This window comes from Trichoderma atroviride, chromosome 2 (assembly GCF_020647795.1).
Source record: "Trichoderma atroviride chromosome 2, complete sequence".
Classification (NCBI taxonomy): domain Eukaryota; kingdom Fungi; phylum Ascomycota; class Sordariomycetes; order Hypocreales; family Hypocreaceae; genus Trichoderma; species Trichoderma atroviride.
The window spans coordinates 1,630,913-1,658,295 of NC_089401.1; the positions used below are offsets into that span (position 1 = coordinate 1,630,913).

At 50.5% G+C, this 27,383-nt stretch overlaps 11 protein-coding genes across 13 annotated transcripts; 6 read left to right on the forward strand and 5 right to left on the reverse strand.

Moving 5' to 3' along the window:
• The first annotated feature begins 231 nt into the window (after positions 1-231).
• TrAtP1_003291 (uncharacterized protein) lies at positions 232-3,929 on the forward strand. Its single transcript, XM_014087807.2, has 2 exons — positions 232-2,665; positions 2,736-3,929. Exons 1-2 carry the CDS (start codon positions 419-421, stop codon positions 3,630-3,632), a joined length of 3,144 nt encoding a protein of 1,047 aa, XP_013943282.2. The 5' UTR covers positions 232-418; the 3' UTR covers positions 3,633-3,929.
• Positions 3,930-3,994: 65 nt separating this feature from the next.
• Positions 3,995-6,894, forward strand: TrAtP1_003292 (uncharacterized protein). Its single transcript, XM_014087808.2, has 2 exons — positions 3,995-4,089; positions 4,168-6,894. Exons 1-2 carry the CDS (start codon positions 4,045-4,047, stop codon positions 6,556-6,558), a joined length of 2,436 nt encoding a protein of 811 aa, XP_013943283.2. The 5' UTR covers positions 3,995-4,044; the 3' UTR covers positions 6,559-6,894.
• An 816-nt stretch (positions 6,895-7,710) lies between these two features.
• Positions 7,711-9,444, forward strand: TrAtP1_003293 (uncharacterized protein). 3 transcript variants are annotated; one of them, XM_014087397.2, is made up of 4 exons: positions 7,711-7,922; positions 7,975-8,022; positions 8,083-8,204; positions 8,283-9,444. In XM_014087397.2, exons 1-4 carry the CDS (start codon positions 7,797-7,799, stop codon positions 9,283-9,285), a joined length of 1,299 nt encoding a protein of 432 aa, XP_013942872.2. In that variant the 5' UTR covers positions 7,711-7,796; the 3' UTR covers positions 9,286-9,444. The 3 variants fall into 3 exon arrangements, with proteins under 3 accessions (XP_013942872.2, XP_065967903.1, XP_065967904.1); XM_066111825.1 differs by having other exon boundaries at positions 7,975-8,204; XM_066111824.1 differs by having other exon boundaries at positions 7,975-9,444.
• On the reverse strand, positions 9,445-13,278 carry TrAtP1_003294 (uncharacterized protein). The gene is made up of 2 exons (XM_014087809.2): positions 12,632-13,278; positions 9,445-12,128 (listed from the first exon to the last, which is right to left on the reverse strand). Exon 2 carries the CDS (start codon positions 11,864-11,866, stop codon positions 10,154-10,156), a length of 1,713 nt encoding a protein of 570 aa, XP_013943284.2. The 5' UTR covers positions 11,867-12,128; positions 12,632-13,278; the 3' UTR covers positions 9,445-10,153.
• Positions 13,279-13,284: 6 nt separating this feature from the next.
• Positions 13,285-16,522, forward strand: TrAtP1_003295 (uncharacterized protein). Its single transcript, XM_014087312.2, has 7 exons — positions 13,285-13,696; positions 13,756-13,893; positions 13,958-14,068; positions 14,126-14,272; positions 14,329-14,702; positions 14,765-15,059; positions 15,112-16,522. The coding sequence occupies exons 1-7, from the start codon at positions 13,574-13,576 to the stop codon at positions 16,246-16,248; spliced, it is 2,325 nt and encodes a 774-aa protein (XP_013942787.2). The 5' UTR covers positions 13,285-13,573; the 3' UTR covers positions 16,249-16,522.
• A 190-nt stretch (positions 16,523-16,712) lies between these two features.
• On the reverse strand, positions 16,713-19,350 carry TrAtP1_003297 (uncharacterized protein). Its single transcript, XM_014087810.2, has 3 exons — positions 18,039-19,350; positions 17,820-17,944; positions 16,713-17,739 (listed from the first exon to the last, which is right to left on the reverse strand). Exons 1-3 carry the CDS (start codon positions 18,880-18,882, stop codon positions 17,200-17,202), a joined length of 1,509 nt encoding a protein of 502 aa, XP_013943285.2. The 5' UTR covers positions 18,883-19,350; the 3' UTR covers positions 16,713-17,199.
• Positions 16,745-17,005, forward strand: TrAtP1_003296 (uncharacterized protein; the record flags this gene model as incomplete). The annotated part of the gene is made up of 1 exon (XM_014087341.1): positions 16,745-17,005. The coding sequence occupies one exon, from the start codon at positions 16,745-16,747 to the stop codon at positions 17,003-17,005; it is 261 nt and encodes an 86-aa protein (XP_013942816.1).
• A 943-nt stretch (positions 19,351-20,293) lies between the features above and the next one.
• Positions 20,294-21,210, reverse strand: TrAtP1_003298 (uncharacterized protein). The gene is made up of 2 exons (XM_014087811.2): positions 20,739-21,210; positions 20,294-20,619 (listed from the first exon to the last, which is right to left on the reverse strand). Exons 1-2 carry the CDS (start codon positions 20,836-20,838, stop codon positions 20,462-20,464), a joined length of 258 nt encoding a protein of 85 aa, XP_013943286.1. The 5' UTR covers positions 20,839-21,210; the 3' UTR covers positions 20,294-20,461.
• A 42-nt stretch (positions 21,211-21,252) lies between these two features.
• TrAtP1_003299 (uncharacterized protein) lies at positions 21,253-23,030 on the reverse strand. The gene is made up of 2 exons (XM_066111826.1): positions 21,718-23,030; positions 21,253-21,634 (listed from the first exon to the last, which is right to left on the reverse strand). The coding sequence occupies exons 1-2, from the start codon at positions 22,495-22,497 to the stop codon at positions 21,488-21,490; spliced, it is 927 nt and encodes a 308-aa protein (XP_065967905.1). The 5' UTR covers positions 22,498-23,030; the 3' UTR covers positions 21,253-21,487.
• A 599-nt stretch (positions 23,031-23,629) lies between these two features.
• Positions 23,630-24,280, forward strand: TrAtP1_003300 (uncharacterized protein; the record flags this gene model as incomplete). Its single annotated transcript, XM_014087813.2, has 1 exon — positions 23,630-24,280. One exon carries the CDS (start codon positions 23,630-23,632, stop codon positions 24,278-24,280), a length of 651 nt encoding a protein of 216 aa, XP_013943288.1.
• A 395-nt stretch (positions 24,281-24,675) lies between these two features.
• On the reverse strand, positions 24,676-26,168 carry TrAtP1_003301 (uncharacterized protein; the record flags this gene model as incomplete). Its single annotated transcript, XM_066111827.1, has 6 exons — positions 24,676-24,780; positions 24,847-25,309; positions 25,423-25,687; positions 25,772-25,857; positions 25,957-25,973; positions 26,046-26,168. The coding sequence occupies 6 exons, from the start codon at positions 26,166-26,168 to the stop codon at positions 24,676-24,678; spliced, it is 1,059 nt and encodes a 352-aa protein (XP_065967906.1).
• Positions 26,169-27,383: the final 1,215 nt, after the last annotated feature.

The window sequence follows — 27,383 nt, forward strand, 5'->3', positions numbered from 1 at the left end:
AGGGTTTCTTAAGAAGATTGATAAAATTTGATTTTTTTTATGTACTTTCTCTTGTCTTGGCTACTACTCATCGCTGTCGTGAAATGCTGAAATTAGCTGTATCAAGACACCGAGTCCACCTTGGACGCTAGGTGTCTCGGTGAGGCCCGGCTAAATCTCGGATCGCAATCATCCCGGCGCGACAACAGCTCCCAAAAAATATCCAAGACGCGTGCTGGGCTAAACGAATAGAGGGCAATGTTCCTTCACAACTAAGCGTTGCCAATCTACACCTGCATCTGCTGCGAAGCTTGCTCAATACGAAAGACACATGCCGGCCTTTACGAATCCCATCCGCGTTTATGAATAAGTGATACATCGTTGCCATTGATACGAGCATTCTGTTGGACCAGCCGACAGGCCAGCATCGCTCCTCACCATGGCCCACAGGTTCATCATCGATTCCAGTCCCATGGCCAAGGGCTCGCCGTTAACACCAGATAGGCGACGTGTTAATAACTTCTCGCAATTCGAAGACGGCCCATCAGCAGCAGCAGATTTCGGTAGCTCAAGACCTCCGGCGTTTGAGTCTCCGCGACCTTCAATTGGCACGACTTCAAGCACTGGAGGAGGACTGTTTGGCCAACCACGCGGTCAAAATGCTCCTCTGGGCCGAAACTTCAGAGGAAGGCCTTCTGGGCTGAGCCGACAGCTTCGTGCCAACGGTAACGACAAGGAGGACGATTTCGGCGACGGTTTCGACGATGATGAGGAACTTCCCCCTCTGAGAGGAAGTTTGTTTCGAAGCACACCTCAAACAACTAGGGCATCACAAAGAAACGATGATATGGAAGCTGAGGTGGAGCGATATATCGACGAGGAAATGGAGGAAGAATTGAGCGCGGATGCCTCTGAAACTGGCGATATTTTCCTGAACATGCGACACGACGACCGTGCATATGGCCAACCCGTTATTGGCGAGGAGTCAGACCTGATGATGCTGCAAACACCTGCGGCGACAGCTAGAGTGCGCAAGGAAGCTGAGAGCATATTTAGCCAGTCCACTCGCTTTAGGCCTACGAGAAACCACGAGCTTCAATTCGCCACCATTGCCAAAGATATCTATACGTATCAAGAGCCTGCCCGAATCACAGAGAGCCCGGATTTGATCCTAAAGACCGAAAACTTGGTTTGCCAGCTATACAACGATGGGGTTGGCGCGCACGAGGACACGGAAAGACTGGAAAACTCACTTGCCAACATCACCTACCGACTAATCCAACTATGGACAGAGTACACCGAGGAGCTTCCTCCGCCAGAAGGCGAAGATCTGGCCACCATTGGACCGCCGGAAGGCGCCGACCCGTTTGAAAAAGCTGCCTATGTTGCCCATCTGATTCTCCGTATGCACCATGCTCGTTTTGACACAAAAACCGAGGACGACAAGGTACCACCACTGCCAGAAATTCTCTTTGACTGGTTACAAAGCAGCCACAACTTGTTTCCCAACCAAGTTCGAGAGATTTCCCGGTATAAGCCCAGCCCTGCGTGCCACAGCTTGTACTGGCAGACTCTGAGAAATGCGCTGCTACGGGGCGACGTAACCGGAGCACAGCAGCTTCTGAGAAATGCCGGTTGGGAGCATGTTCGCCGAGGGCCTCTGGGCGGCCCAACGTACACTGGCAAGGCTCTTGAAAACGTACGACGATTTGCAGAGGCTACGTGTGAGATGCTTGACCAATGCCCCGCAGCGCGGAACGACTGGGAGATTCTGGATAGTAGCTGGACTCTATTCCGAGTCCAAGCTCGAGGCTCTCTGGATCGACTCACTCTGTTTGCTGAAGGCAAAGATACTAGCCTACTGGATTCTCTCAACGACGGAGTCGACACGTCCATGTCAGCAATGGCCAAGAAAGCGTCGAGCCAGATTCCCTGGGATATTTACGAAAATTTACAGACTGTATATGACATTGTCCTGGGACAGACTGAAGCCATCTTGGAGACGGCACAGGATTGGTGCGAAGCAACAGTTGCACTGTTTGGCTGGTGGGATGAGGGTGTTCAGCGCCCCAAGAGCCTGGTGCAATCACAGTTTGGCGTATCGCCCGGCAGCTTTACAGACTCTGAGGACTACTTTGATCGACTTGTAACGGTGTTCAACGTTGTTATCCAATCTGGCCTGAGCCCTAACACAATGAATCCCGTAGAGGTTGCCCTTGCATCTGCCTTTGAAGGCAACGTTCACGCTGTCATTGGATGCCTGAGAACTTGGTCTCTACCAGTAGCCTGCTCAGTGGCGGAAATCGCTTCTTTGGGCAAATGGCTTCCGCTTCAAGAATCTGCGAAGCCGCTGCCGGCTGATAGTCTGGACATTGACGATTTAATGCTTCTTGGAGTTGGCCAGCCTACTACTGACGATGTCGAGGGCATCAAAGACACAACTCTTGTTATCTATGCGAGAGAGCTGGCAGGAATCGAGCACCTATCGCCACAGCGAGATGGCTGGGAGATGGCCATCCAGGTGCTTGGACGGATGGACGTTCCGGAAAAATCGGAGGAAACAGTTGGTGAATTACTGAGAGACCTTTTGGCAACGTTGGATGAAAACTCTAGCACAACGGTTGATAAGATGTGGAGGCTGTTGAGCGATCTGGGCATGATGAATTATGCTGAGGAGACTGCAGAGGTGAGCAACTTGTTTCTCTCATGTGACTTGAGATTCTTAATTAGCAATGTGATGCTGACTGTATGGACAGACATTTGCCGAGATTTTGTCAAAAGAATCTCACCGATACGGCGAGGCTCTTTGGTATTTTGCGCTATCTCACCGTACCGACCGAGTTCGTGAAGTGCTGAACCTTCTCATGTCTTATTCGCTGGTGCAATCCACAGTATATCCTGCCGAGAAAGACCTTGACGAAGATCTCAAGGGCCTGCTTCGCAACAGATCAGAAACCTTGGAAGAGAAGGCAAAGGTTGATCTGGAAGCCGCCCAGGTGCTCGGGCGCATGCTTAGCGGCTACGCTACGTTGCGCAAGTTCTACGAGATTAGAGACGAGATTGGAAATATCGAAGAAACTTCGCCATCTAGGGCTCTTGCCATGAAGAAGCAAGCCGCGTTCGCGTTGGTGGCTGTCGTCTCTAGCTCAGGCGACAACATCCGCGGCGGGCTCTACGACGAGACGAGAGATGCTGTGGTCAGTGAAGACTTTTTGCTGGCTCTGCTTGGCGAAACAACAGTCTTCATCAACCAGTCGCCCTCTGTCATCTCTCTCGAGCAGCTGGACATTCTGCTCAAGGCGATTGAGGATATTCAAGCGGTGGGCACTAGAGTGTATTCGACGTGTGAAGAGTTTTTCAACCTGGTGCTCGCGTCAGGACATGGTTTGAAGGGGTCTACACCTTCAGACCTGATAAAGTCGACAAGTTCGCTAAGTGGTAGCACATATATGATGAGCGGCAGTTCACTTCTTGCTAGCCATATGCAAAAGTCTATCATGGGAGGAGGCAAAGTGAATAGGGGATGGGATTGGAGGAAAGGCTGGCTTGCTAACACCAAGGGAGAAGATGTGATTCGCAAGCTGAGATTAGGCTTGGCCAAAGACTTGGCGTCACTATGGCTGGACGATGCGGATGGGGTTGCAATTTACTAGAAGAGGGGAAAAAAAAGAAAGCAAGGGGACGATAGACCGGGATGGAACAAATGGATATATAGGTACTCCGTACTACATGATGGAATTGGGATTGAGGCGATGATACATGATGTTTAGCAGGGTTGAGATACCCATATAATACTCGAAATGAGAAAGATATGCGGAGACAAGGCGGTTGATTGAGGAATTCTAGCTTCAGTATACTCTCTTATTGAGGACATCATTCAATTCCTCCTATGGGCTAATATAGTGTCAATAGAGCGCCAGCCCCAGCTTTGGTGCAATGACGTGCGCCACTTTGCCCCGATTCTCTCCCGCCACCCGTCTCCAATCCGATACCGCGCATTGCCAATCTCAAAACTTTCACCCCACCAAAAAGTTTGTTCGTGGGAATGAATCACGAGCGCAGAAGATGGCCCCAATTGAACTGGCAGGCCGCTCTGGAGGCGCCATGACTGTGAGTTTCTGGCGTTGAGACAAGTATTAAACTGCAATTATAATAAACGATGAGCTGACTTTGAATTGGCATTTGTAGAGCATTTTGCGAAGAGCTGGATCCGGCTCCGCGGCCGGAGCTCTGAACCGCACATTATGCGCTTCTTCGACCCGGCGATTCTCGAGCGTCAAGTCCCTGCCGCCGACGTACGAGAAGCTCTTCAACAGATACACCGAAGTGCGCCGAGTCCTGGGCAAGCAGCGCCTGACGCTCGCTGAGAAGATTCTGTACAGCCACCTGGACAACGTCGAAGAGTCACTTCTGACCAACACGGACAATGGGCGCAGCATCCGCGGCAAGGCCAATCTGCTGCTGAAGCCCGACCGGGTCAACATGCAGGATGCGTCTGCGCAGATGGCCCTTCTGCAGTTCATGTCGTGCAATCTGGAGAGGCCGGCCATCCCTGCGAGCATCCACTGCGACCACCTGATCGTGGGCGCAAAGGGCGCGGAGAATGACTTGTCGACGGGCATCCAGGCCAACAAGGAGATTTTCGACTTCTTGGAGTCTGCGGCGCGCAAGTACGGCATGGACTTTTGGCCGCCTGGCGCGGGAATCATTCACCAGACAGTGCTGGAGAACTATGCGCTGCCGGGTTTGATGATGCTGGGCACTGACAGCCACAGCCCCAATGCTGGCGGTCTCTGCACAGTCACGATTGGTGTTGGAGGTGCTGATGCCGTTGAGGCCCTGGTTGGCGCCCCGTGGGAGCTCAAGGCGCCCAAGGTTCTTGGTGTTAAGCTCACTGGCAGCCTGAACAACTGGGTTGCTCCCAAGGATGTCATCTTGAAGCTGGCTGGCGAACTGACGGTTCGCGGCGGCACTGGCTCCATCATCGAGTACTTTGGCCCAGGCGTTGACACGCTGAGCGCTACTGGCATGGCTACTATTTGCAACATGGGTGCCGAGGTTGGCGCAACCACATCCCTCTTCCCTTACACTGAAGCTTCTGCTCGTTACCTCGAGTCTACCCGTAGAGGCCAGGCTGTCGAGAACATCAAGGCCCTGCAGAGCTTCCCCGGAAACAGCGCCTCTGAGGACTCCCGCTTCCAGTTCAAGGCTGACGAAGGCGCCGAGTATGACCAGCTCATCACCATCAACCTCTCCGAGCTGGAGCCCCACGTCAACGGCCCCTTTACTCCTGACCTGGCTACCCCCCTGTCCAAGTTTAAGAATGTCGTCAAGGAGCAGCAATGGCCTGAGAAGCTGTCTGCCGGTCTCATCGGCAGCTGCACCAACAGCTCCTACGAGGACATGACCCGCGTGGAGAGTCTCCTCAAGGAAGCTGCCGACGCTGGTCTTAAGCCTGCTGCTGATTTCTACATTACCCCCGGTAGCGAGCAGATTCGCGCCACCTTGGAGCGTGATGGCACTCTCAAGACTTTTGAGGCTGCTGGCGGTGTGTTGCTGTCCAACGCCTGTGGTCCTTGTATCGGCCAGTGGCAGCGTCAGGATGGTGTTACCAAGGGAACCTCCAATGCTATTCTCACCTCGTACAACCGCAACTTCCGCGGTCGAAACGATGGCAACCCCGAAACTATGAACTTCCTTGCCTCTCCCGAGATTGTTACCGCCATGGCTTTTGCTGGCTCAACCACATTCAACCCCATGACCGATACTATCAAGACTCCCTCTGGCAAGGACTTCAAGTTCTCTCCCCCTCACGGTCTTGAAGGCCCCCAGACACCCTTTGAAGCCGGCGTCCCCTCACTCGGTGTCCTCTCTCAGCAGCCCGACCCCAGCATTCAAGTCGCCGTCTCCCCATCTTCCGATCGTCTCGCCTTCCTCGAGCCGTTTGCCCCTTTCCCAGAGTCCGACCTCTCCGGCCTCCGCGTCCTCGTAAAGGTCACCGGCAAGTGCACCACCGACACAATCTCCGCCGCCGGCCCCTGGCTCAAGTACAAGGGCCACCTCCCCAACATCAGCACAAACACCCTCAATACCGCCACCAACGCCGAGACGGGCGAGGTCAATGCCGCCTACGACCTCGACGGCTCCAAGCACACCATCCCCGAGCTCGGCCAGCTGTGGAAGGAGCGCAACCAGGAGTGGCTCGTCGTCGCGGAGCACAACTACGGCGAGGGATCGGCCCGTGAGCACGCCGCCCTGCAGCCCAGATACCTCGGCGCGAGAGTCGTCCTGACAAAGTCCTTTGCGCGCATCCACGAGACGAACCTGAAGAAGCAGGGCGTTGTGCCGCTGACGTTTGAGAACGAGGCTGATTACGACAAGATTGGAGCTGGTGACGAGGTCAGCACTGTGGGACTGTATGAGATGCTCCGCAATAAGGGCAAGGGAGATGTTCAGCTCAAGGTCAAGAAGACGAGTGGCGAGGAGTTTTTGATCCCGACGAAGCATGCTGTTAGCAAGGACCAGGCGGGATTCATCTTGGCGGGCAGTGCGCTGAACTTGCTGTCCAAGGGAGTATAAAAGTTGAACCAGGGTTAGGGTTTAGCGACTGGGAGCGGATATGGTAGAATGATTTGAGGGGGATTGGGGATGGGAAATAGGGTATGTATAATGCTATTCTTTGTATATAGCAGTATACCTAGGGCACAGAGCCAAGTTATTGATTTCTTGTATAACTATATAAAATATTGGAATTTAGTTGCAAAGCAGTTATTTGACAAGACTGAAGTTATATAGCGGCCAAGTCTTTGAGCTTAGACAACAAGAGTTCTCAAAGTAATGTGTTTGCATTCTATTGTTAGTAATAGTTTAAGTATATTATTTTTAAAAAAAAGAGGCAATGTTCCTATCTTCCTATTCCCCCCTACATACCTAAGCTGCTATAGTATTTAATGTGAAAATTTATCTTGTCTGGGACATTTATATTATATGATTTAAAATAAAAGCATACGAAATAAACAAGCTAATAAGTAAGACTAGGCTAATACCTGTAGTTTGGAAGCCCTGTACAACCCTGTTTGTTTTCAAGTGTAGAAAGACTTCCAAAAAGCAGAAACTCTTACAAAGTTAGATAAATAACTATTTTTCAGTTGTAGGCTTGCTAATGTTACTGGGTCAACATTATCTTCGTAACATAATTATTTTGTAAGTTGCTTTTCAATAACAGGGCTATAGAATAATAATGAGTTATTAACCATTTATTTCCGAGCCAGGTTGATGTACGATACTGCTTGAAACAAGCCCGTATTTTGCGCAACTGTAAAGTAATTACTGGCTTTAAGTTGTCATATGTTACTAGGTTGGTAGACCGCTTGTTTTCTTACCAACTCTGTAACCATGTAATTATATCCATTTGGCCGTAATATACAATATCTTCCCAGGGGGAGTTGCAACCTGATATTCCGCCAAGATTATAATTAGTTGATTGAATGCATCAAGTTCAGGTCGAGCTACGCAAAGTATTTGTGCCATTGTTAGCCAGAATAAGCGGAAAATCCTCTATTATATCACTGTAGCTAGTAGGCTACTTACTAAGAATTATTCCTTGGCAGATTAATCTTGTATATCTGGATGACGCTAGAAGCACAGCGTATGGCGTAACCGCTAACGCAATCATGGCTAGAATTACATTCATGCTATAACCTAGCCCAATGGCTCGGAACATCGAGCGACGTTCCGCAATCTCACAAGTCCTACTCCCGATATTTTCATGAGCAAGTGAGAAATAGACAACGAATGCTGTCGTGGTAAAAAAAAAAATGTTGTCTATTAGTTACTGGGAAAGCAAGGTCAAAAAGACCCTCATTCAAGCATGGCCTGTCATCTCGAACAACTGGCATCTCGGCATGACTGCCTTTGGGGGACCACCAGTCCATTTCAAGATTGTACGCATCAAAACCACGATAAAGCCAAATTGTAGTCTGACGTTGAAAACAGCTGCATGACAAGTTTGTGCTGAAGCTTAACTGGATCGACGAGCAGCTGGTATGCGCCAATGGAGATAATTTCCAGCTCAATTTAGCAGACTGATAGTTCATCTCATAGTACCAGGAGCTGTTCAGCGTCTCGCAAGCTCTATCAGGACCAGGAAGCACAAAGATGGTTTACTGCATCAATTTGATTCACAGCGGGGTATTCGGAGCCCTGCTTGCATTCTTTCTTTGGAGGTAAAAAAAAAAAAAAAAGTCTAGATTTTCCGTATTGGAGAGACAGTCGTTGAATGGTACTAACCCTTTGCTGTGCAGTTTGCCCGGGGCGTTGGGCATGTTCGCCCTCTCCATTGGTGTCTCCAACATAGACACTGCGCTGCCTCGCGCAGTTTACGCCCTGCTCTCTGGGCTGAATGCCGCGACTGTTGGAATCATCGCTTTGGCTGCGGTTGAACTGTCAAACAAGGCAATTACAGACAGGTTGACTAGGATCATTGTCTTTGTTGCTGCTGCTGCTGGATTGCTATATAATGCGCTTTGGTACTTTCCAGCCCTCATGTTTGCGGCCGGATTCGCTGCCGTTGTACATGACTTCCGCTGGCTTCATCGTCTCGGCCGATTCATCAAAAGTATTCTGACATCCCCGAGCCCATCATCAACAGGAGTGGGGAATGAGGCAGTCGAAAGAGACGGCTGGAGAGGCTCCAATAACTCCATCACAGCTATCACTGACCCTCAACGGCGCACCATACCACAAGAGTATCGACTAAACTTCTCATGGAAAGCTGGAGCTGCTGTCATTGCAACTTTCCTTGCCGCCTTCACCGTGATAATGGTGCTCCGCGGAGTTTTGCACAGCCCTTCTATGCTGTACAAACTCTTTGCCAATCTCTGTCTCGCCGGAACCGTCATTTTTGGCGGTGGTCCGGTGGTGATTCCCCCTGCTGCGGGAATATGTCGTGGCCGAAGGATGGGTCAGCCCGCGCGACTTTCTTATCGGGCTCGCCATCATCCAAGCGTTTCCAGGACCGAATTTCAACTTTGCCGTATTCCTGGGAGCCCTCGCCGCGATGAACAATGGACAACCCGCCATTCTTGGAGCCATCATTGCGTTTCTAGGCATCTTCTTGCCAGGGATGATCTTGGTCCATGGCACCATGGGCGTTTGGAAGGTCTTGAGAAGCAAGCCATGGGTGAAATCCGGGTCCAGAGGTATCAATGCAGGCGCAGTTGGTTTCATTTATACAGCCGTGTACCGAATATGGCAAGTTGGATATGTAGACGAGGGCTTCCAGTCCGGGAAAAGCCTGGGCGATGATCCATGGTGGGTGGTTGTCGCAGCGTCGGCATATGTTGGGGGCAGACACTTTGCTCTCCCAGCGCCTCTTGCGATACTTCTTGGTGCAGTGTTGGGACTTGTGAGATACGGAGTTGTAATGAGCTAGATCTTGAGCTATGAGAGAAAGTTGTATTAGCAACCAACATGTATTTGATACAGCACTTTTGATGACAGAACAGCTTTTTATATATTGCGCTTGCAGGGCTTGTCGTCCAGAAATATAAACCATTGAATCGAATATCTGACAAGTCAATGCCACCCCTCCTTGGCCACAAGGCCATCTACTTCTATGAATATAAGAGAATAATAGAAAGAGGAAAACAACCTTCTCCATATGCGCCAATTATTGTCTTGTGCCTCCATAACTCCATTGAACATAGATTTTACAACTGCAAATGCTTCCTCTTATATTAGATCTGTTGCAGCAAAGAATATTGCCAGAACCGATATGTCAGGACAGAGAGCCGGGGAGAATGCGCCAAAGCCAGCACTCGTAGTGAATCAAGCCTGGTAATTTCAAGGCCCGCGGCTCTTTTGTAATGCTAGTTTGGCATCCTCCATGACACGTTCGGCTTGATCCCATGCTGCTCGATTTGCATTCTTGGCTGCGCGCTCTCGAAAAATCCTCTTTGCATGATTCTCTCGGTGCCAGGCACACGCCTTAGCCCACGCGGGGTTCTGTAGAACATCCTCTGGCAATTCCTCGTGAGGAACATCTCCAAAATCGATGACTCGATTGTATGACCAGGGTTGCGGGTCTATGCGCAAAGGTTTTTGATTTGGTTCTTTAGCTGCACTTCGCTCGTCTTCCTCCGCCTTTTCTTTTGCTCGTAGCCACCGTCGCCTTTCAATGACTTTTCCAAACCACGCCTTGCGTCTTCCGCGGGCTTGGATCTCTAGTGCCTTTTTTTGTGTGCCACTCCTCAGATCGTTTAATTGGTAAATGAATTGCGGGATTAATTGGCAAATACTGCCTCCGATACTCAACAGGAGGTTTTTTAACCGGCGTTTTCGGTCGGGCTGGAGCCTGTGACGCAACCCCTGGCGGCGGACGGAGCGTAGACTGGCGATATATCATTGCATCAAAGGCGTCTGAGTCAAAGACACGGGCCTTGTCCTTGTTGCGCTCCTCTGCTATCGCCTGCGTTGCCACCAGCACCGTGTGGTCCACCACTGTTTGGTCCACCACTATGAAACCGTCTGTTCCAATAGTGGAAGCTGGACAAGCCATATTCTTCTGTGCATCTTTTGTTGCAGCTGCCAAAGGCTTGGGCTGTTGTGGTTGTTGAGGAATGTCAATGATGGTCTCGTCATCGGAATCCAAGATTTCGATTTGCACACGTGTATGATTTTCAAGCTGGCCCCTATCATTGGTCTGTACAGTCTCTATTGTAGATACCAGCGTATTTGGTATCTGGACTTTTCTCGGGGTACGAGGTTGATTTGCAGCTTGCTCACTACTAGGAACGTGGCTTTGACATTTAGAAGATTTGGTTGGCGGAGCGCTTCCATAGATGGCTTCTTGATAGTTTGAATTTCGTGCTTTTGTTTGCCGTTCTTTTTCCAATAGAGTAGAGCGTCCGTCTCCTTTCTGTTGAACAAGGGAGTCTTTGATTTTTGGCAGCGTATCTGAAAGATCGGCTTTCCTCTTTAAAGGAGATATATGAATTGGAATATTTTCTTTGCTTTGCAAAATTTGATCGGATTTTTGGAATACGTGGATAGTAGGTCCCTCACGCCTATTGTTATTAATCGGCTCCGGCTTTCTCCGGCTTGGCGGTTGAGCTACAGTGATGGAACTTGACTCCTCCGAGCTTGTGTCTCCAGCCCGAGAAGATGAAGTCGCCGTTGGGGGGCCATTAATACCTGTAACAATACTGGACGAAATGGAAAAGGCAGTCGGTGGAGGATTAGGTAAATTCAAAGTCGGTGTCAATCCTTCCTCAACGTCAACCAAGCCGCCGATAAGGGCGAGGTGTTTTCTGGGAAGGGTGTTTGGTGGTGCATATTGGCCCGCTGGCGCATCTCTATTGCGACTTTGATGTACATGTGCAGAATGACCCTGATCGGGCCTCAATGCAAAGTAAGGCTCTCGCGGTTCCGACAGTGCAGACCTTGTCGTGACTGCGTAGGCCGCCGGTAAGAATTCTGTGGCTGCTCGGACCTGCTTTGTCATGACGGGCTTTGTTGTTGCTGGTGACGCTGGATGCGCAAGAACATGGCTTGGGTTTTGTTTTGGGAACTGACGAGCAAAAGCTGAAGCTGGCACCTCCGTGGCATTAGCAGGGTGTGCCAGAGTGGAGTCGTTCCGATATGCAGAAGGCGTGGATCGCTGAAGATTACTCTGTGCGGGACCAATCGTTGTACGTCCGGGGGAGAAGCGCCGGGTCCTCTTTGCCTTGTGTACAGACCGAGGCATTGGCTCAGCGCCAGGAGGCTTGAAAGCAGCATTATGGCCAACCGTCTGGTGTTTAGAGCAGAGAGACTCTGCAAATATGGGCTCTTCGCAGCCCCAAACAGAGCATCCTCCCCTGGCTCTCAGGGCCTCATTTCGATTCATGTCTGTGGACCTTGCTAATCATACAGCAGAATCCGGATGATGTCTGCGAATACCATTCCATGCCAGGTAAGAGGCCTAGGGTTCCGCTTAATGAGGGCTGATGATTTATCATCCAAGATTTTGCGGTGCGGTAGCCAGGGGGGCACCGGTGCAAAATTCTAACAAGCAGCCCAACGCGTTGCGTTTGCTAAAATTCATCCGGATAGAATTTATCCACAGCCACCCGAATGGAATTATCAGGTTTGAAAATGGAAATGAAATCCTGCAAATTAGTCAGCATGGCTGTGTGGTGAAATGTCTGCGCAAGAGAAATGATTTTGGGCTCGCTCTTGAAATGTCAGATCTTTTCAGTTTATTTTTGTGACTTCAGGCTAAGAACAGCAACGGTTAAGGAATCAAGCGTCTTCCTGAAAGCTTTTTGCTCGCGTGAACAAGCAGTGTCCGTCGCGGCCTTTGGTCTCAGTCCGTGGAGGCGATGAGGGCAGAGACTCCGTGTGCGACGCGAATATTCTTGATACGCAGCTCTTTTGAAGCCTCCCAGCAAAGAATACGAGACAAGATTCTTTGCCGTGAATTTGGCAAGGGTAGCTGCTTGACGCGTTTCCGTGGAGAGATGAACGCTCAGGAAGACACAGGAGACCAAAACCAGGAGGTTCCATTCGGTCAGACCTTTTACCATGGTAGCATCATCCATTATATCGAGCCATCTGCGCAAGGCAGAAAGGGGTAATGTGTATAAAAGTGAAGTGAAACCAAACGACTTACTTTCCAGCCCCGGATCCCACCTCAGGATGCTCACGGCACAAATATCTGCGTTGATTTTCCAGGGGTCTCTGGCAGGCGGGCTTGTCCGCGGTAACTTGAGACTCCAGAGGCCGACGCCGGAGAAGTGCAAGGCATCAGGCAAGCAGGCGTCAAGTGCCAGGTTCCAGCTGCGCCGACTCCTCGGCGGTTATGCGCGTTGAGGAAAAGAGAGGAAATGGTGCAAGGCTGGAGCGCCGGCGTCGGTTTGCTGGTCGAAGGCACATCGTTGTCGCTAGTGGCCCAAGCGCCCTTTCAACGGGCACCTAGCTGCTCTGGAGAGGTCGCTAGGCAGAAGTAGCTGTACCTGAATCGTACGGGGCCGTCGACGGCTTAGTAAGAGCGATTGGCGCTGGGTTGGGTTGTCGAGAGGCCGGTATTTCGCATGGCTGAGGTGAATGTGACCTCCATGGAAAGTCGCGATGCAAGACACCGCCGCTGCCTGCTGTCACGGCCATGGCGGAATCAGGGTCGCAGCAGCAGCGGTCAGATTTTAGATGGCAGAGCACGATGCCAGGGGTGCGAAAGTCTAGAAAGATTCTGCAACCCTCGGATCTGCAGCGATGCAGAGGTTTGTGCACCGCCGCGAAGTACTGCTAGGTACTTATACGGGCAAGTCTCAGTCTCAGTTAGGGGCGATGCCTTAGCGGCGCATCAGGCCCTGAAAGCGGCCCTTCTTTAGCGGCGCGAGTCGCTTAAAGCTGTTCGTGCTACGGAGCACAGCGAGCATAGGCGGTGTTTGACACGTGGTAGCGCGGGGAGCTTGCTGGAACTACACGTCGTCGAGATGGTGTCGCAAGCCTCATTTCCTTTGGCGGACATGCAAAGCTCACACTCTGCGCCTCGCCTACCACAGCTCGACTTGCGCATCTGCCGCCCCGGTGCCTACGACTGAATCTCCGTCACATGGACTTTCTCAAGTCTGCCGTGGCCTCGGCCATATCGCAGGGCCCTCCTTTCCCTTACACATTCGGCGACAAGGTCGACGTAGACGAGTCCATCTGGACATTATACAACGGAACAAGGCGGGTGAGCATGTCTACAAAGGGCTGGCCATGCATTACACAGGCTTACCGTTGCGGTTTTAGGAGGATGGATCGAACTGCAGCATCTTCTCATTCGACATCACGGCGAAGAAGAGCCAGCTGCCGCTCGCAAAGAATGCGCTGAGGAAGCTGCGAACATTGCGACACCCGGGCGTTATCAAAGTCCTAGACACTGTTGAGGTATGCGATGCGATGCGATGCGACCACTCTAGCCACGATTCGGAGCTGATTGTCAAGCAACCAGACAGATACATACATCTACATTGCCACCGAGCGCGTTGTTCCTCTTCGATGGCACGTTAAACGGAAGAGCTTAAGTCCCGAGACGATAAAATGGGGAATATACACAATCGCTGTAATATTTTACTAAGAAACCAGCATCTGCAATACCCATGTACTGACTGTTGTGCAGCAAACCCTCAAGTTTATCAACGACGATGCCTCCTCAAAGCACGGAAGCCTGAAAGTCGGCTCAATATATACGTCAGAAAGCGGAGAGTGGAGACTGGGCGGCTTTGAAGTTCTAAGCAACATGAAGGAGAGCGAGACCACGCTTGATGTTAGTTGCTGGATCGTCCAGGTAACAAAGTTACAATTTGCTAACCCTTTGCCCAGAGCTACGGAAGCTTGGTTCCTGACTCTGGCCGATATGCGCCGCCAGAAGTGGCTCAAGGAGGATGGGGAGCGACCAAGTCACATCCTCTTTACGCCCTGGACTCTTTCAACTTTGGAACCCTGATATTTGAAGTTTTCAACGGCGACTTTCTGGGCCCAGATCAGGCTGGCCAAACAAAAAACGTACCCCCTACAATGCATACTGCCTACAGACGCCTTTGCAACGCCAACCCTAAAGCGCGGATAAGTGCTGCCAATTTCCTTGACATGGGGCGCCGATCTGGCTCTTTTTTTGATACTCCTCTGATCCATTTGACGGACGGAGTAGACAACCTGGGAATGAAAAACCCTGATGAGCGAGATGAGTTCCTCGAGTAAGCATTTTCCCTACCATCATTATAACCATGTACTTCCATATAACTTACGGCTTTACTAGCACATTGGAGCAAGTAACGGATGACTTTCCTGAAGAATTTTTCAAAGCCAAAGTTCTTCCGGAATTAGTAAAGTCTGTTGAATTCGGCGGCGGCGGTTCCAAAGCTCTTACTGTTGTGTTGAAAATAGCTGCCAAACTTCCCTCGGATGATTTTGAATCGAAAATCACACCCTTTATTGTTCGCGCTTTTGCCAATCCTGATCGAGGCATCCGGGTATGCCTGTTGGACGGCCTTCCCCTAATCATTGAACAATTGTCGCAGAGAATTGTTAATGACAAGATATTTCCACAGCTAGTAGGTTGCTTGCTGGTCGTTGAAGAGGTTGGGATGCTAATAAGGATACAAGGCTACCGGTTTTACAGACGCAGCCCCTGTGGTTCGAGAACAGACATTGAAATCAGTACTGGTCGTCATTGGAAAACTATCAGATCGAACCATTAATGGCGACCTTCTGAAGCAGCTGGCAAAGACGGCAAACGACGAACAGCCTGGTATTCGTACGAACACAACCATTTGCCTTGGCAAGATTGCAAAGAACCTCGGGACATCCTCAAGATCAAAGGTGCTGATAGCTGCCTTTACCCGTTCCTTGCGGGATCCCTTCGTGCATGCCAGAAATGCTGCGCTTATGGCTTTGGCTGCAACAGCCGAATACTTTACTGAAGATGACTGCGCTATTCGAGTCTTGCCGGTGGTATGCCCAGCTCTGATTGATAAAGAAAAGATGATCCGAGACCAAGCATCTAAAACAATGGACATTTATCTACAAAAAGTTCGCAAAGCTGCTGCTGCTATGCCAGACACCGTTTTGCCGCCACCTCAGCCGGCTGATGCTACCGTTGTGCCAGCAAACACGGCACAGCCAAGTGCGTCTCCTGGAGCCAGCTGGGCGGGATGGGCCATCTCGTCTTTCACAAACAAATTGACTGCCGTTGCTGGAGATATGCAAACAGAAGAGGTACCAACTCCGGCTGCTGTTTCCCCATCGCCCAAGCCCGAGATGAAGAGACCAAGTACCTCATCAGCATCGGCTCTTCACCGTCAAGCTGTGGCATCACCTCCTCCTATAACTTCCGGCCCATCGACTCCTAGCGTTGCCAGTGCAATTGCTGGACAATTCCTACCAGACGACGACGACGACGACGATGCAGGTGATGCATGGGGCGATCTACCGGATGACGATACCTTTGATACGCCTTCTGCCGCCACCAATAAATCTGCATCTGCATCTGCGTCTGTATCTGCAACGCCATTCGGTGAAGATGAGCCCGATTTCGCTGGATGGCTGGCGGCGCAAGCGAAAAAGGGGCCCAGCAAGCCTCTGCCAAAAGGACTTTCAAAACCTAGCACGGCTAAAAAGCCTGCAGCAAAAGCAGCCGCGAAACCTGCGGCAAAGCCAGCGGCAAAGCCTGTGGCTAAGAAGATTGATCTTACACCTAAAGAAACGGAGGAGGATGATGATGGTTGGGGCGACGGCTGGTAAAATTGAGACCGCTGTGCCAAAATGGTGTTTGAGTACATGGATACATGTATATAGAGGTAGGATTTGATGGTCTGCTCCTCAATTATGTAGTGAAAACAACAGAGCCGGCGTTGTAGTTAGAACTGGGATTTGAATATCACTCTTCCTCCTTTACTCTTTTCATGAACTGCGGGTTCTCGGAATGATTTAACCGCGTCTCCTATTTTAGTAAAATAACTTCCAAGTAGAAATACACATGTATTTGACCCGGTATTTCTCTAATTCATCCTCAGATTCTGGGGTTCAATGATTTAAGACATGTCGAAAGAGCTGCCTGCTAAAGCAGCTAAGCTTACTAGCGGCCGCCAGCGCTTTCGGCAAAAAGTCGGCGGTGCAATGATTTACTATCTAAGCTTATCGGCGGCTCCAGTCGAAAAAAAAAAAAATATATCCCACGCTACCTCACCCAGAAAACGCTCCTTCGTCCGTCTTTCTCCATTGCGATTCAAATCGAAAGATGGCGCAAGGATCAATCAAAAAGTCCAACAAGGCCGCCGCGCCAAAGGCCATCCACTCGAAGCGCCAGGCGTCAAAGGTCACCAAGCCCAAGAAGTCAAAGCCCAGCGCCGACAAGCTCCTCAAGAAATTCACATCAGGCATGGTGGCCAAGACGGAGGCGCTGCTGGGCGAGAGGGCGGGACATCTCGAGCTGATTGGGCCGGGGAAGAAGGGCAGCAAGAAGTTGTCGCAGAAGGGAGGGTCCAAGAAGTTTGGTTAAGAGAGGAGAGAAAGAAAACTGAAGGGACGTGCGAGAATATAGATGGAAGCAAGATGGATTCTTGGCATGGCATGGGGCAGCGCATTCGAACTATGAGCGATGATTTATTTCTTCTTTTATCGGCATTGGATTTCTTTTCCTTTTCCTTCTCTTGTACGATACCCGTATTGGGGGCCGGCTTCTTTTTACATTATTTACACTTTTTCGATGTCGAATTCTCTGCCCTCGGCAACGGCGTTCAAAAGCGCTGACACGACTCGAAACTCTCTTTCAATATCGACCATCCAGTTCGAGACGGCGACTCTCACAGCCTTTTCGCCTTTCCAGCTCGTGCCGCTCACGTACATCTGCCTCGTTGCGTTGATCTTGGCAACCAGCTCATCATTCAGCTTACCATCTTTCGCCTTGAACAAAACAATAATAAAGACTTCCTCAACGTCACCGCTCTCGTCAGGGAGGAGTTCATAATGCGGCGACTCTCTCAGGAAGATGGCCAATTTCCGCGATAGTTGGGCCATGTTGTGGCATAGCTTGGCATAGCCAGGGCGACCCTGGCTGAGGAGAGCGGCGTAGGCTGGCAGCGCGCGGAAGCGTCTCGAGTTTTCGAGGCCGACGTTGAGAGGAGATGGGATACTGGCTACTGCGCCCGAGGCTAGGTATGCGGCGTTTGGGTTGACACAGACGGATTGAAGGATAGACGGGGTGCGGGTGAAGAACATGCCGCTGTCATATGGCTGAGGATTGTTAGCGATACAAAGCGACTTGGTTTCTAAAGAGGGCTGAGGATGAAGTGGAGGATGCAGGTGTTACATACAACGTTGAGCATTTTATGGCCATCAACTGTGATGCTGTCGGCCATGTCGACACCTTGAGCTCGAGTATGAAGCAGTCGATATTCATCTCGGTCCTCTTCCAGGGCCCGGCTGAAGATTCCAAAGGCTGAAATGAGAGAAGTTAGTACCACGAGGATTGTCCCTCTTTGTTTTGGCCATCTTTTGTCCTTGTATATAGGTGTATACAGGAGGCAACGTACCTCCATCCACATGAATCCATGCAGCATGTTGATCTGCTAGCTCTCTCAATCTCTTCCACTCGTCGACATTGTCAAGGGCATAGCCACCCGTGTTCACTTCTCCCATGCTAACAGCAATAATGCTCGCCACCCCAGGACGACCCAGTTCTCTCTCCACTGCGTCAAGATCCAACTTCCAAGGCTGGGCTGCGCTTCGAGGAAGCTCCTTGACCGAAGCTCTCCCCAGACCAACTATGCTCGCTGCCTTGGAGAGCGAACTGTGGCCCCCGCTGGTAAGGACTTGAATGTCAGAGACTCCAGCTTTGGCGCAAGCGCCCAGCAAGCCCAGCTCACCCACCGACGCACCCTTTTTCTCGACAACAGCCTCTCGACCACAGGCCAAGCCGAGCACATTGCTGGCCGTGGCTCCGGTGGTGAAGGTCCGGCCTTTCCAATCCGATTCTTTAAGGCGAAGCAGGCCCAGCAGCATCTCCAGAGCAGCATTCTCGACCATTGTGGATACAGACTGCTCAGGCAAATGGACCTGGACATTTTGATCCATGCGGGAGACGACATTGTCGGCCCATTCAGCCACGGGGAGGGCGCCGCCGGTGACGAAGCCGAAATAGCGGCTCGATTGAGATTGGCCGCATAACGCTGGGACAATGTCTTGTGTGATGTGCGAGGCAACTTTGGTGGCAGGCTGGCCGGAAAGGTAGCTTGGGTCAGATGGATTGGGCAAGGAGGCCTCGGCGGCGTGGATGAGATTGAGAGGCGGGAGGGTGTTGTATTGCTGAGATTGCGGGGGGAGGCCTTGGCGCTCGAGGCGGGCGGATTGGGCTTGGATGTCGAAGAGGTCTGCCATGATGGGAGTTGCGAGTATGATGGGGGTTATGAAGGGTTGGTTATAAGTGAGGAATTATATGAGTATCTAGTATATAGGTAGAAACGACGATAAGTTGCTGCCCCACCAATAGTATAGTAGGTGATAGTAATCGATGAAGAAACTAAAAACGACAATGGAGGAACAATAATGGAAAAGAAAAAGAAGTCGAGTGGGCATTTATATCAATTGTGTCCATCGTGAGCAGACACTCTGGGCCATCAGCTGAGTACCATCTTCTCCACTTGGCTCCAGACCGCAGAAATGGATTCGCAAAGTCTTTCTCACGAGTGCTTTGCTCGCAAGTTGCTGCCACGGCTCGCCAGCGTAGGCCTGTTTTGGGCATAACGTGACGGTGCCGGCGTGCTTAGCGCAGGAACCTCGCTGCGGCTGTAGTTTGGCCCGCCAGTCTCTGGAGTCGAGAGATGGAACGAATCAAGCAAGTCATCGAAGTAATGGAAATCCACCAATCATTCGGATGGAAGTTTGTAAACTAGTGGTTTGAGGCTTTTTGCTGATGTAGGGTTTTGTTTGTTTCATACATTTGGCGTGGGTTTGTTGATTATATGATCGAATATTATAGGTGAGATCTGCGTTTTCGTTGTCTGGGCAGTCTGGACAGATTGGAAGTAAAAAGGCAAGCATTTTCTAATCTTGGAGTAAAAAGACCATGTCCTTTCACATCTACCAAGACGTCCTAGCAGGTGACAAAAGAGGAATCCTAAAAATTGTACAACGGTGTAGCAGTCCCTGGTATCCTTGAATATCTATCTTACTATAAGACTATCAGATACAAATAGTCTACAAGGAAGCTAGTATTTCTAGCATATTTGAAATATATTTACTTCATAGACTGTTCCTTGATAAATCGCATAGGAGCAAGAACGTGATGAGGCCAATACTCGGACAACTCATGACAATTGGCTAGCAATTTTCCTATCCGAATCCATCTCTATCCTATCTTATAGTACCCATGTACGTATGTAATCGATATATTTTAACCCTAGGCTACTACTTTACCCAGTTCAGCATGTACATACATGTATAGGAATGCTGCTCCCATTTGTGCAACCCACCCCGAATGCGGCTACTATCAAACTCTTGTGCAAGGCCCGGCTATTCATATTGTTTTCAGAAGAAAATGGACCAAAGCATATAAAAAAATCATTGCACTTTAACACCAAATAGTGTTTTCCTGAATTTGCAGTCACAAATATAAAGCAGCCAACTCCGTCCATGACATTCATATCCTTCAGGGATGTAAAAGAAGCGCGTTGTACACACTGACAAGATAATCACTTGACTGTTCAATCTACGCAGCGTACTTCTTAACCCCTAGGTCTCGTTTCAAACGCCGAATATCACGGATCAGCAACGCATAGGTAAATGGAGGTACCAGCTCAAGCCAATAGAAGGAAAAGAAAATCGGAAAACCCCAGCTATCGCATGTCTTTGGCTGTATCCAATTGTCTATTACCAGAGGTATATATACATAAACGCCCAAACGTGAAATCCGACAAAAGATGCATGTATACAAAGCAAAGAAGATGTATGTTTCCCTTTACAGCTTCGGGGCCTCCTTGACGGTACCAATCTTGTATTTGCCGCCGTACTTCTCCAGCACGCTCTCGTTGTGGTACTTCCAGAACGCCTTGGTCGCGTTCTTGCCGGCGAAGCGCTTCAGGATCTTGGAGCCGCCGGGGTGCTCCTCGAGGAAGTCTGGAGGTTGCGCTCTCGTTAGTTAAAGCCCATTTTTTTTATCTTCTTTTTCTTCTGCTGTACTCGTTCTCTTGCGCGCGCGCGAGAGGGAGAGGATATTAGAAAAAGGGGCAACGCACTTGTGACATCGTAGACGCCGTCCTCGACAATGAGCCAGTAGCCGTTCGCATCATCCTTGTGCGAGCTGACATCGCTTGTGGTGAAAGACTTGTCGGCCATTTTGTTGTTATTTTCGTGGTGCGATTTGAGCTCGGGCGGTGGAAAGGCAAAAACTGGCCAAAAATCGATCTCTGTTGAAATCTTTCGCCAACGTCGCAGAGCAGTATGGGGAGACTGAAAAAAGTAAGATGACAAGTAGAAGAAGACGACGGCGATCGGTAGAAATGCCGGAGCTCACTGGGGAAAAGGGCGCCCCAGTTACCTCGGCACGCACAGCGACAGGCGATAGAGGGTCAGCGCTATGCCTGGTTGGCTCAGTGGACAGGCGCCCCGGATTTGGCGGGTTTGGGGTAACCGGGTGGCCTGACGAATGATGAGGGGCCGATTGCAAAGGTCTCGTGAGCCGAGGTTTGTCATATGCTATAAGAGCACACATCTGCCGATTACATGCACGTTTGACCCCGAGATTGTGGCTAGATGGAATAATATTTATATTCGTGCAGTAGATTGATTGTTCAGTCTGGCACTGCATTTGCAGGTCAGATTGGGTTGATGCTTGGCAAACAATGTCCAATCAATTTAAACCAATGACCCAGTTCCATCATGTGAGAGTGGCATCGCCAAGTTGTTATTCATCTATGAGTGGATTCGAATGTCCAATATGCCATGTAATATCTTCCTCCTATATATCAGAGCCTATGTATGTATGCTACAGCTCAATCACAACTGGCCGTCGCTTCCTCAACGCCTCTCTAAACCTGTCTGCAAACGCCGACGTCGTTTTACAGTCGCTCTCCATGCGCTTCTTCATTGCCTCCGGCAGCCACTGCTCGATTTTGGTGATCCGATGCTCGTTCTATTTCGTAACAATGCTCTATTAGCTCTCCAATTTGTTTTCTCAACTTGGAACAATTGATGGTGGCAACGACTGATACATACCGATGGATGCGTGCTAAGCATCTCGGGAACCTCGTGCCCGCCCAGCCGCTGTATTGTCTCCATCCTTTGCCAGAACCCAACTGCCTGTCGAGGATCGTAGCAGGCCTCTGCCATCATCATCAGCCCAATATAATCGGCCTCGCTCTCCTGCTTGCGGCCCATGGGTAGGTAGAATAGCAAATCTTGCAGATAGTATCCTCCAATCACGTTCCACAGGCCGAACAGTGTCAGGCCCGGCAGCGCCCCGGCAAGGAAGAAGAGACTACCGGCCGTGAGGTTGCCTACCCACGCGGCAGAGAGTCGCTCTGCAGCGTGGGAAGCCGTGTTGTGTGCGATTTCGTGACCGAGGACAGCCGCGAGGGCATCTTCGCTGCGGCAAACGTTGAGGATGCCGCTGTGAACAAACACTTTGCCGCCGGGGATAACGAATGCGTTGGCCGTTCCTATTGCATTGCGCAAAACACCATGTATCAGCAGAGAGCGACAATAAGAAACCAACAAGAGGAGCAGCAGAAACTCACGACTGTCCGCAATCACTCGGACTTCCCAGTCTAGATTCTCCATCCCGCTGACGGGAATCAGCCGCTTCATGACCCTCTGGACCAGAATCGTCCTCGGGTCCCAGTCTGACAAGAAATGCCCTCCCTGCTCCTCCACCTGCCTGACAATCGCCTCAGCCGCTCTCGAATAGGCCTGCGCAACCAGCGTATCCGACAGGAAGTTGAAGCGCCTCCGGCCCGTCACTGGCACCGTCTGCGAATTGTACATGTAGAATGCCATCGCAGCAGCCACTGTGACGACCACGAGGGAGCGCGAGCTGCGACCAGTGCCTGCGTTGGTGAACTTGCCCGCCAAGGCATTGGACACGAGGGGCTTTGCGCTGCGCAGGCGCTCGTCCGAATCGTGATGGTATGGGCGATTTCTTCGAGCTGATTGAGACAAGGCGCGCCAATTGCTGCCAAAGCTGATGCTGCCTCTCGGCTTGGGACCAGCGTATCGAGTAGAGGCCAGCAGCGGCACGATTCCCGTGCGAGGGACCTGGTCCGATAAACGGACGATGCCGCTGCGCCGGAACAAGTGCCGGGGGGATCATCTCGCGAGACAATTTGCGCTGCTATATTTGTGTGCTGCTCCCCCCAGCCGGTGCCTCCTCCAGGGAAAAGCGGCGTCGCCGGGGGTTACGAAGGTGTTGGACGGTGAGGCGAAAGAAGGGCGATGAAGAAGAAACAAAGTCGAGATGATTCGCAGAGGTTGATGCCTCGCGAGGTACTGCCTAGTTCAGCAGGCCTACCATTGGGACCATTGGGCTTAGTGCCAGGTTGGAGCTGCATACGTCAGTCCACAGGCCTTGGGAAAGGCTCGTAGCGGCACCTCAGTGGCGTGTTAGTGCGCTCGGGTGAAAGCTACAGGGCCAGGATAAGAATTCTCCGATACCTCCAGGCTGTTGCTTTCTGACTGGCCATCTCATCGTCATCTCAACATGTCAAATAATCAGAGCCGCGAGGGCGTATTACTGATTACTTTCTTCAAAGTTTGTCTGAATTACTCCATGTATTCCTTGATTTCTTTATATTGCGGGATTCAAAGTAGCGCAATAGCCTTGTTCGAACAAACTCAGATACAAAAGCAGTAAGGCTCATGCAGCTGTCAAGCTTATTCTAAAATCCGAATGATGCAACCTACCTTTCCCAAGATGAAGCTAGATCCTGTAAGCTAAGGCATCAGCGCCTAAACGACTTGTGAACTCACCAATCTTACTCTTCTCCTTTCTTTCTTTGAAACTTTGCTTGATTCTGGCTCTCATCTTTGCGCAGGCCATAAGCATTGATCAAGTTTAGTTGCGTTCATACAGTTCAGAACTTCCTTTCTGTCTCTTAATCCACCATAGTCTTGACAACATTCATCCGCCAACATGAGCAACTCCGACGAGGCAAATACCCTCAAACTCATCACTCCCACCTTTACACCCTCATCTTCCTCTACTACCGAATCTGCCGGCGTCACCTCCATCATCAAGTCTCTCTCGCTCATTGAGCACGTCGAAGGCGGCTACTTTGCCGTCACCGATGTTAGTAACACTTTCGTCCCATCGCCCTATCCCGAGACGCCCCTCTCGCAGCGCACCATTGATCTCGTCAACGGCCTCCCCGCCGACTATGACGCTTCCAAGCGGCGACTTTCCACTACAATCTTCTACTATTTGACCCCCAACCGGCCCATGGGCTCGTTTCACCGAAACCGAAGCCGCATCATCCACAGCCTTCACCGTGGCCGCGGCCGCTATGTCCTCATCCACCCAGATGGCCGTATTGAATCCTTTATCGTTGGCCACAACGTGGAGCGCGGAGAAAAGCTGCAGTGGGTAGTGGAAGGGGGCGTCTGGAAAGCGAGCTTCCTACTCGCTGATGGTGATGGCCAGTCCAATAGCGATGGTCTGCTCATCTCGGAAACTGTCGTGCCTGGCTTTGAGTACGCTGATCACGAGTTTCTCTCTCAGGAACGTTTGGTCGAAGTTCTCCCCGATAGCAAAGCCAAGGCTCTTCAGTGGCTGGTTAAACACTAGGTTTGATCGCACTACTTACTATAGATCCACGATGATGTGGAGGAAATCAAATGCAAGGAAGAAACATTGAGACCATTTATGAAATCATCTCTATTGAAAAATAAAACGCTCAGATCCAAGGGACCCCTTATCGGAGGTTATAACCAGCCTCTTTCATCCCTGTCAAGACAAATTCCAACGCTATCATAACTTCATGCATGGCGTGACATATTGTGTGATCAACATCAAAAGCTGCAGGCTTTCCTCGCCGCACCCGTTCCGGCGGTGTGACGTTTTTCCAAAACATCCAAGCATCCATGCTATTCGAGTGTCCCCATGACCAATGTGTTGTTTTTGAAAACAATAGACAAAGAGAGGAATGTATGATGGGCAATTTCATTTTGCTTTTACCTCATTCATGTTTCTCCTGGGAATGGCTTTCTACCCCAAACGATATAAAAAGGCAGGTACGCGTGAATCGAAGAATTGGATACGTCTCGTCGGACTTCAACAAGGGACACCTGTAGCCACCACACTGTTAGCCATGTTTTGTGCTTGAAAATTAATCAACATCAAAGATATCTTACCTCAATCTGTTCGGGAGTTAGCCCGTATATGCGGTTAAACAGGCCCAACGAAAAGGCACTCAATCCCATTTGCATATTCAGCTCCATCATATTGCCAACTTCTTTCAGCTTGGAATCTTTAGCCCAGCCATTCAGTGGGATCTTGTACACACGCTCGTGAACGTCGACGAAACCCACCCGCTCATATATGCTTCGAAGACTGCTTGCTTCCGTCAATGGCCGCCGAGCCTCAGCCGCAGCGTTTAGAAAGTCACGGAACCACAGTCCCAGCGCACTATCTGGCTTGAGAGTGCCGTCATCACAGTGGGGGACGGGATACAATTCCTGAGACTCGAGCCATCCGCCGGGCGTTAGTGTGTCAAAGGCCTGTTGGGCAATCTGAGCCTCAAACGACTCCCAACAAGCACCCGTCGTTCTGGTATGAATGTAGTCGAAAGTTTCGCTGTAGTCCCATGGTTCCGATCTATGGATATAGAGTAGATGGAATCAATTAGCGAGCTGGTAATATGAAGCTTTCAGAGCTGGAGAAGAAGAGTGGTGGTATGAAAAGTAATAGAAGTGGGAACGAATACTCACGAATCTTCCACATAGAATTCGACATTTGCAGGCACGGTCTCGGGTTGAATTGGTGACAAGTCCGTAGCCACAACTTTAGCATTTGGGAAACGATCGCCCATTGCAATGGCCCAGTCTCCTGCGCCAGTAGCAATATCCAAGACGCGTTTAAGAGGATAGTTATTCAGCGGTGCATAATAGAGCCTGTTGTTCATGATTTTCATGAACGCCGCATCTTGTAAAGCCAGTCGCTCAATCTCTGGTTTGTCGTTGGGGAAAGCATACGCTAAGCACCGGCTCGAGTCAGTTAAAAGCCCGTAGTGGCCAAGCTGGGTGCATCCGTAGTGCTTGGGAGTTTGTAGTCTCTCACATCCTTCTCTATACGCGTGATAGGTACGGCCAAAATGTCGCGGGAAATTGTAAATGCTTTCAGTCAAAGACATGGACGAGTCCATCCTAGAAGTTTCGATTAACCTTTTCTGAGCAAAAAAAAAAAAAGAACAACAAGGTGGAGAAGACGAGTTCAGGGGATAAAATCGGGCGTCGTCTACGTACATGCTTTCGGCCTGGGGCTAGCAAAAGAAGCGTCAACTATCGTCATCAAACCGGCCGAAAGGGAAAGGATCAAAGGCGTAATAACATACATCAGGTTCAATGCAGCTCTCGCCACTTGAACTAGGTGGAGAGTAGTGAAAGGTGAATGGATAGCCTTCCAGCTGTGAGGACGTCTGGCCATTATTTGGCAGTGGATGCGGGTGGTCTCCCATTTTCAACTGGTAGGCTCAAATATCGAAAAAGAAGGCTATTCAAGATTGTTGCCAGGGTAATCTGGGTAAAAGCGAGGTTGAGTCGGAGAGTTGGAAGGAGTGCAAGTGCGTGTCCAGACGAATCAAACAAGGAGGAGAAGAAAATCGAATATAATGGCGCAACCCAACCAATATGTTGTCAAATCCGTTCTTGGCAAATACCTGCACTCGATGCTCGCAAAAACAAGAAAAAGGGACAAGGACGCTGCAAATGCTACAAACGGTACGGCGCACTAATAACACAAAACACATGCAGAGAGCCCGAGTATCAAAGACGGAAAAGGCCAGAGGTGGCAGAAACAGCCGGGCGGAGCCAGGCCAGGCTGTCTGAGAGCAAATGAACAGAACAGCACGGCCACTGACATGCCCGTAGACTTGTATCCACACTGACAACACCGAACCAAGCAGGCGGTAACGAAAGGGGGACCCAGAACAAAATAGCCGGGTCTACGATGATGCGCAAAAGAGACGATTCACTGCGTGCTACACGTTACGGCACTTGCTGTACGATGGCCGTGCCCTTGTGACAGGGGGGTCGGACAGAGGCCGGTTTCGTTTGCCCAATTTTTTTCTTTTTTCTTTTTAATTTACTTGTCTTTTCAAGAGGCCCTTCCTAGATGCTCAGCTGAGCGCTTCCAGGACCCAGAAATACCTACGCACGGATGCTTCAGTGCTTCACCAAAAGGGGTGCAAGGCCGTATACAAGTGTGAAACTACAGAGCCTCAAATTAAACATCCATCTCTGCCGGGAGTGGAGGCGAGCCATGTCTAACAACTAGAGCATGCAGAGCTAGACCGCCACGGCAACCCGTTGGCTATTCCACGTTGCCTGTGATACAAACAGAAAGACTCGAGTCCTGTTCCAGGTCCCGGGAAGCTGGTTGGGTAAAGTGGGGATGTGAAGGGAAGGAAAGGAAAGGAGGTGATGATGATGACTAGAGCAGGCAAAGAGTGAGACGGGCTTCAAACTATCAAAGACGGGATGGGTAACACCAGTATACAGTTTGCTCTTGGCTAGCTTTGTCGTAACCAGAGGCAAGAGAGTCACATACTTGACGAACATTACCTGCATTAGGCCCAATCTCGTAGGCTTCTAGGCAGCCCAAGGGATCCATCCCACGTTGTTAGCGAGCGGGTGGCGGCTAAGGCCGACGGACGGCGCCTCTTGGTCCGCAG